The sequence below is a fragment of the Rhamphochromis longiceps genome, linkage group LG22 (assembly GCF_057381845.1).
Source record: "Rhamphochromis longiceps isolate RC_006_pf linkage group LG22, R_longiceps_female_GT1.1, whole genome shotgun sequence".
NCBI lineage: Eukaryota > Metazoa > Chordata > Actinopteri > Cichliformes > Cichlidae > Rhamphochromis > Rhamphochromis longiceps.
This window is the reverse complement of record NC_140577.1, coordinates 24,070,221-24,077,674: the sequence shown is the minus strand read 5'-3', so window position 1 is coordinate 24,077,674 and position 7,454 is coordinate 24,070,221. Positions and strand designations below refer to the sequence as shown.

The following is a 7,454-nucleotide window of genomic DNA, read 5'->3' as shown; positions in this document are numbered from 1 at the left end:
AAATAAAGGTCTATGACTTTGACATTGTACTTTTGTCATGTAACCTATTTCTGGAGATAAACAATATTTTAAACCCAGACATTATACAACATTGTTTATTAAAACAATATATTATATTACTACAATGCAGGAAGTAATAATTAACATTAATCAAATTTAAAAAGTGAAAAAAGGCATACCACACTTGATTTGGGACAGTGACATTGTAGACCCTCCCCTGAATTGCTCTCCGTCCTCTCAAAGCTCTTCCCACTGGATCAACTATTCTTAAACGTTCTCGCACTCACCACCGCTGAACTCTGATTCCTCTTCCTCTCAAACTACCACTAAAGTAGGATTCTTCTGAGCCAGGGATATGTGTAAGAATCTCAGTAATGCGATGATAAAGGTCCACATTTGAAGTATTATTAAAAGTTCCATAGTCCCCTAAACCTAGTTGTATCCTGTGGTTGTAAAGTGTTCAAACATTTACTGACAACATTTGAGATATGGCCATCCAACTAAACCCCAAGTCTCGCATGTCAGTCAGCTGAGTAGCTGGTATGTTGGACCTAAAAGAGTAACAAATATGTTAACTTCTTTCTTATTTCTTGGATTCATTATCTTGTTTGCCATCTCTTGACTCTTTCAAGTGCCATACACATTATGAATAAATTTGTTTCCATTTTTATCACTTACCTTGGCCTTCCTCTTTGAGACGTAGAATGGTATAATGAGCCCATAACGGGCTTCAGCTTCTGCTCGAAGTGTTAGCTCAGTTGACATCTCCATCAGTGATTGATAAATTCCCTCAAGAAGTGTGCATGATCTTCTCCCAGAAACATTTTGTTGAACATTATTCATGAGCACTAGAAATGTTGCAATAATGAAAACGTGTTCTTCAAGGTGACGTAGTATAAATTCCAAATTATTTCTACCATTTGCAGTTTGAACAGCTGTGGCAAAACAGTTGTCAAGCTCTAAAAAGTACTGAAATAGTTCAGCTGATGCCATTTTGTAAAGGCAGAGAATTCAGAAACACCTCATCTCTAAAAATGAGGTTCATACATTCTATATATTCAAGCTTCATTCTATATATTCAGACGATCATTCCATGTATTCAAGTTTCATTCTATATATTCAAGCTTCATTCTATATATTCAAGCTTCATTCTATATATTCAAGTTTCATTCTATATATTCAAGCTTCATTCTATATATTCAGACGATCATTCCATATATTCAAGTTTCATTCTATATATTCAAGCTTCATTCTATATATTCAAGTTTACACACACACACACACACATATATATATATATATATATATATATATATATATATATATATAGGGACCTATGGATTCTTCGATACCCAACATCCACAATGACGGCGAAACAACTAGTAGCTGAGTGTTCCAACATTCGAAAGAAGGGACTGCTCTCACAGCTAGAGATTGACGAGGTACAACACAAATGCTACGGCAAGGAGGAGTCAGGACGCCAGGTCAGGGGGGAGATATCATCACCCCCACCCGAGATTGAGTACATAGCCCCAAGTGCAATAGGAGAAGGATCGTTGAGTGCGAGAGGAACTGACCTGAAAAATAGGATCATGGCCAAGCTTGAAACCTGGATCCCCCGTAGCCGGTTACCAAGATTACGTGAAGAAGGTCTGCTAGATGATGTTAATGCAGCACTACGGGCATGAACAAGATCCGGGCCATCAACACGTACGCCCTGCCCGTGATCAGGTACCCTGCTGGGGTAATAGGCTGGCCAAAGGAGGAGATAGAAGCCACTGACATAAAGACAAGAAAGCTCCTTACACTCTCAGAAATAGAGGTACGAGAGAAGAACATTTTTGTACCTATAGGTACATTTTTTTTAAATGTTCCCTTAAAAGTACAATACTGGTCTTTAAAAGTCCAGAAATGCCCCTTTAAAGGTACAATTTGAAATAAAGTACAAATCTGTACCATTTTGACCTGTACTGCAGTGACAGTGGCAGAATGTGGTAATGGGTCAGCATGGGAAAATCTGGATGGGCCTGGTTAATTGTAAAATTCATATGAGATGTGAGTGTGCTCATAAAAGCTACATGTTATAATCAAATCTGTTGGTCCTCTCCTCTCTACGTAAATTATCCTATGATGCAAAGAATATCTGTAACCTACCTTTGTGTAAGTTATGTTAAATTATATTAAAAAACACACACACACAATGACATGCAGGCACAACCAAATGATGTTAAAAAAAACTGGTCCATTTCCATTTTATTAAGTTCCAGTTATAATTTTTTAATGTTTTAAATCTTTCAAAAACATGAAATCATTTTACTGTTATGTTTGGCCATTTACTTTTTTGCTTTTACTACATCCTAGAATTGTTCATTAATTGTGAGGTTTTTATGGAATTTGCAACATCAAGTTAAACCGAGGTTCTTTGGAAGTTAAAATGTCAAGCAGATTTTTATGTTACAGTGACTACATTTTGTAAGTTACAAATATAGTTCGCCAAGACAGCATAACGGTTTCTAAACAACTGCGCATTAATACCACAATGTTGTATTTTCATGTGTCAAGTTCGCAACGCGCATTAATCCCAAAGGCCGAAAAGGCAGCAGCGATGAGTGCTCCGCCTCCGCGCTGACTAGCGTTGATGCAGAAAATGACTCTCAGGGGGTTATCCACGGAGGAGCTCCTTAAAAGGTTGATGGAAGAAGGCATTGATGTGTCAGACGACGAGGCGCAAAGATTTAGAGGTAAGTCGGGTGTGATTTTGTGTTTTTATAAAAATTACAACGTGTAATTTTACAGTAGAGTTAGCAAAAGTCCGAAGAGCTAGATTTAACATGGGCGAAAGCTAGCAGTTAACTAAGTTTTAAACAAAGAAAGGTACAAATGTGGACTATTTAGACTGTTGGTGGAATGTTCAACGTCTGTCTGCCCGCGGTATTCGAGTGTTTTATCAATAAATAGTGACGAACCGTGTACAACAATGTAAAAAAATCAATAATTTCTCAAAACATGCTAGTATGTAAATATAGCTATTAACAAAATCGTTTTCTAAGCAAAATTTATCGCATCTAACTTGTTTCCCGCTCAAAGGGATTTTAAACAATGGAAGGTACACATTTGTACCATTCCACCTACTTAGTGGGATTTTCGAATATGAGAGCTGTAAGCTCTGCGCAGGGGCACTTACTTACATTTTTATATTACCAGTTAATTTATATTAACAATTAATCAAGAGAATTAATTGTAACTTCCTTTTGGGGAATATAGACAGATTCACAATGATAGCTTATCATTATTATTATGTATTGACCATAATGTCACTTTAAAACTAAATTTGAAAATGGTTTTATTTTTATTTCATACTGTACTTTATATTTCAGATAACGATGTAGATGGAGAGACGGTAGACTGTGGACTCACTGAGACCATGGTTGCATATCTTTTTGACAAGTCTTTCAAAAAGCAGCTGAAGTTCAGAGACTTCACAAACCGCTACAAGGAAGTCATCATCACTTTACAACCGGTCGACCCATTTGAAGGTACAGTTGAAGGTCCAGTGTCCCAAGCAAACCAGAGGTAGGTTGTGATAAATGTCTAAATTTGCATATGCATTTAAGTGTTTGCAAAATGGCTAGTTAATGCTGTTTTCCTACTGTATTGCAGTTCTATACCTTCTTGCCGTAGACTGCCTGCAGTTATTTCCATTCCAAAATTCCCACAAGATGTCCAGAGTCGCTTGGATCTCAAAGAACCAGTCCAGAAAAAACAGAAGTACCGAAACAAAATAATTGGGACTCTTTATGAAATGCTGTCACAGTACACAATGTAAGGGTTCCTTTCTGAATAATTACATTAATTTCTTAATATTAATATTGCTGTTGTAAGAGAGGCAGAGAACAAATGCTTAGCCCATCTGCCTCCCAATCTGGAGACCAGCGTTCGAGTCTGGCGTGACACACGGTTCCAATGAACTGGCAATAGTGGTAAAACCATACATCCTGTGTCTCCAGACCTTGTCTGGACTATGATATCCAAAGTGTTCATTTTCGAATTTGCTCAAGAGTAAATTAATAATTCAGGACTGCAGTCAATTAAATTAATGAAGTTTGGGAGAGGTGTGGCTGTTTGTCCACGCCCATTTTTAAGAAATTAAAATCAACTTTAGCTACATTGATTTGACATTGGTCTACAACATACTATTTACGGTAATAACAATATGATTAGAAGAATTGAAGAACAGAAAAGCCCCCAGGAAAGGATAAGAGTAATCAGTGTACTGTGGGTTGTTTTTCTTATGTTTGAAACAGGTACCCAACCCACTCAGACTACATCCAGGTCATCAAAGCCCTGATTGTGAAGTATCCTTTCTTATGTGAGTACCTCTCCTTTTTTGTTTCTTTTATAGATTATATTAATATAAAGTAACCATAATTAACTACTTATATACATTTGAAACAACTAGGACACCTGGCACAGCCAACTCAAGAGAAAGTTCAAAGCAGAACGGGCTCCCCTAATCAGCAACGAAGAAGTGAACCGGGTTAAAGAAAAGTTTGGACGCACGCAGAAACATCGGACCACAGAGGAATCCAGCAGCTCCTGTCTGAAGAGACTGAAGCCCTCTCTCGTAAGTCCTCACACCCTCAGCCTCTAAGAGCTAAGGTAACATATGTAGTCTTATTATGTTCACTGTAAAGCTAAAAGTAAACATTAATTGAAAGAAACATGTTAACAGATAACATTAACATAGAAAAAGGAACTTCACAGTTGATTTAACAAAAGTCAGCTCAACTTGCAATTCCTATTCAACATTTTTGCATTTTTTTCAAAGCATTTGGTGTACAAATTACCGCATTTCGAGTAACATTAACTTATCAGAGTTTACTTATGATAATACTGATATCTGCTTTGACAAAGGATTCGTGCTTTGTGGGGGAAGATGCAGCCTCCGTTGATGCTCATATCAAGGTGCTAAATGATCAGCACAAGAAGCTACATCCTGACACAGCACTGGTGAAAGACCGCATGACAAAAACCTTTGCATGGAGACGTCGAGAGGTAGCTGAAGGAATGTGTACTGTGGACCTATTAAAGAGATATCCATTCCTGGGGACATCTGCAGGGGTAAGAATTGTTAAGATGATTGGGGAAACGGCTAATGATTTTTTGTCTCTAAATCTGATTATTATTTTCTGTACTAACTGATTAATCAATCTGTTCATTATCTTTAGAATTTTTGTTCAAGGGTTAAAGCACTTTACATTTATCTCCAGTCTGTGTCTTTAAACATGTCAAAAGTTTAAATCCTCAATGTAAAATGTCATTCTTTTGTCTATTCTGCTCTTTTCATTTCCAGTTGTGTTATGAGGTTGATTTAATGCATCCCTGCCAAGACAACATCTGTCGCCGCTTTAGCGAAAACTTCACTGCTGTTCTTCAAAATATTCTTCAAATGACCAAGGATTTTCCACTGAAGAAGGTCTACATGGAGGCAAGAGAGAATGCACTGGCTGAAGACATTACAGGTGCTAATTTGACCTCATACAAATAGTAAATTTTGTGACAATTCATTTGCTCTCTCTTCCAAAGATAATTGATGTACCATAGTGCCATGTCAAGAGCATGTTAATGGGAATTTGCATGCTATCAAAATCTAATGAAGTGTATTTGCATCTGTATGACCTAGGAATTGACTTCAAGGGGGCACTTCTCCTCTTGCCATCCATCTTCAAGGAGAAGATAGAAGATTTCATCATCCTTGGAGAGGTAAATGCATGATGCAATGCATAGCCTTTGGCCACAAGTTTCATTCTCGGTGTTTTGTTGGCATGGAGCTGAATTCAGCTGCGGTTCAGCATCACAGCTAAGCTAATGTAGGGGAAACACTGCTGTTAATCCACAGTGCTGCTGTGCTCTTGGGTTTTGTCTGGTGTTTATATAGATAGATAGACCTTTATTGTCCCCTTAGGGAAATTCTTCTTCACAGGTACTGTCACTGTCAGGGGTGATTGCTTTTGCCCTTGAATATTATGTCAAACTTTAACAGCTTATCAAACACTACCACAACAGTCATTGGTCAAGAAGCTTTTTGTTTGGAGTAGGGGCCATGTTTACAGGTTATCAGAATAGACAGTTTTGTTTTGCAGCAAAAAAAAGAAGGTAATTTGAGGAATCTGTTGAAAATCCACTTGGCACATATTGCTTAAACATACTGTATACTAATGTTTTTCTTCCTCTTCTGCAGAATACTCCCATGAGTCCATACCCAACCATTCGAATGAAGGATAAGAGTTGGACAACTGCCCTCTCAAGACAGTGTCGCTGTGTTGTCACAGTTGAAGGAGTGGATGTTTGCTCATGCTGCTCGCTGGATGAGGCCTACATCTCAGCATTCTCCACCTTCTTCGTGTTCAACATGACCTACCCTGCATACTTCAAGAAAACACTTGTCTTTCTTCAGAACTGCATTGTCAACATAGGAGACCAGGGAGACAAACCCCTGCCAGTAAGTGTCACCAGGGTACTTAACCAACTCTATTAAATATGCCCCCACTCCACAAATGTTCAAAATGTTCAAAAAGGGCATTTACTCTGAGGAAGTTGATTACACATGTTGGGTTAGTACACGCACATGAGCCTCATTTCGGCATCACTTGTGGAATAAACGACTGCCAGGCAGCTTTTTCCAAGTATCACTCTTTTCAACGCCATGTGTGATCCGTCAAAACATTGTGTTCAGGTGTTTAATGTCTTTATGTGATTGTTTACTTTTTTAAAATGAATGTATTTTTCTTGACATGTCCTATGGCAATATACGAATGTAATCAAGGATGTATTCCTGTGGTTGTTTAAATGCTTTGATGTGATTCTATTATCGAAAATAAATGGTTAAATAACCAAATATTTTGGACTATTGGGGTACATTTTTGTCTCTTTAGGTACGAAATAGGTTGTCGCTGGGGGGGTACCCTCATAGGTACCCTATTGTACCCTTTTCAAGGGAACATTTCTGTACTATAGTTTGAAGGTACATTTATGTCTTAGGAAAGTACATGATTGTACTTCAGATGGTACAACTTCATAAGGTACAAAAATGTACCAAGCCTAAAGGGTACAGAAATGTCCTTCAAAAAGGAACACCCCCAGCGACAAGCATTTGTACCCTTTTTGGTACACTTTGGCACCCCTATTTCTGAGAGTGTACCATGCATGGAGGGTTTCACCCCAAATCCAGCACCCTGAGGCTGTACGCTAAGCGGAAGGAAGGGGGCCGGGGACTGGTGAGTGTCAGCACCACAGTCCAGGATGAGACAACGAACAGCTGGGTGTTTATATATATAAACACCCAGCACGCCCCTGCGGGCGGTTTTATCCTTCAAGCTCGGGTCCTCTACCAGAGGCCTGGGAGCTTGAGGGTCCTGCGCAGTATCTTAGCTGTTCCCAGGACTGCGCTCTTC

The 7,454-nt window shown here is 38.5% G+C and overlaps 2 protein-coding genes across 2 annotated transcripts; both read left to right on the top strand.

Moving 5' to 3' along the window:
• The first annotated feature begins 2,629 nt into the window (after positions 1–2,629).
• On the top strand, positions 2,630–4,651 carry LOC146644109 (uncharacterized). Its single transcript, XM_085395407.1, has 5 exons — positions 2,630–2,741; positions 3,378–3,573; positions 3,661–3,822; positions 4,305–4,350; positions 4,460–4,651. Exons 1-5 carry the CDS (start codon positions 2,639–2,641, stop codon positions 4,649–4,651), a joined length of 699 nt encoding a protein of 232 aa, XP_085251533.1. The 5' UTR covers positions 2,630–2,638.
• On the top strand, positions 4,463–6,694 carry LOC146644108 (uncharacterized). The gene is made up of 5 exons (XM_085396158.1): positions 4,463–4,624; positions 4,915–5,121; positions 5,354–5,522; positions 5,684–5,763; positions 6,242–6,694. Exons 2-5 carry the CDS (start codon positions 5,023–5,025, stop codon positions 6,536–6,538), a joined length of 645 nt encoding a protein of 214 aa, XP_085252284.1. The 5' UTR covers positions 4,463–4,624; positions 4,915–5,022; the 3' UTR covers positions 6,539–6,694.
• Positions 6,695–7,454: the final 760 nt, after the last annotated feature.

What these genes read in the sequence shown, in the direction of transcription:
- LOC146644109 (XM_085395407.1), top strand. Translation starts at nt 2,639, where the DNA reads ATGCAGAAAATGACTCTCAGGGGGTTATCCACGGAGGAGCTCCTTAAA. An exon ending in GTGTCCCAAGCAAACCAGAG is followed by an intron (nt 3,574 to 3,660) that starts GTAGGTTGTGAT and finishes ACTGTATTGCAG; the next exon opens with TTCTATACCTTCTTGCCGTA. An exon ending in ATGCTGTCACAGTACACAAT is followed by an intron (nt 3,823 to 4,304) that starts GTAAGGGTTCCT and finishes TGTTTGAAACAG; the next exon opens with GTACCCAACCCACTCAGACT.
- LOC146644108 (XM_085396158.1), top strand. Translation starts at nt 5,023, where the DNA reads ATGACAAAAACCTTTGCATGGAGACGTCGAGAGGTAGCTGAAGGAATG. An exon ending in TCCTGGGGACATCTGCAGGG is followed by an intron (nt 5,122 to 5,353) that starts GTAAGAATTGTT and finishes TTTCATTTCCAG; the next exon opens with TTGTGTTATGAGGTTGATTT. An exon ending in ACTGGCTGAAGACATTACAG is followed by an intron (nt 5,523 to 5,683) that starts GTGCTAATTTGA and finishes TGTATGACCTAG; the next exon opens with GAATTGACTTCAAGGGGGCA.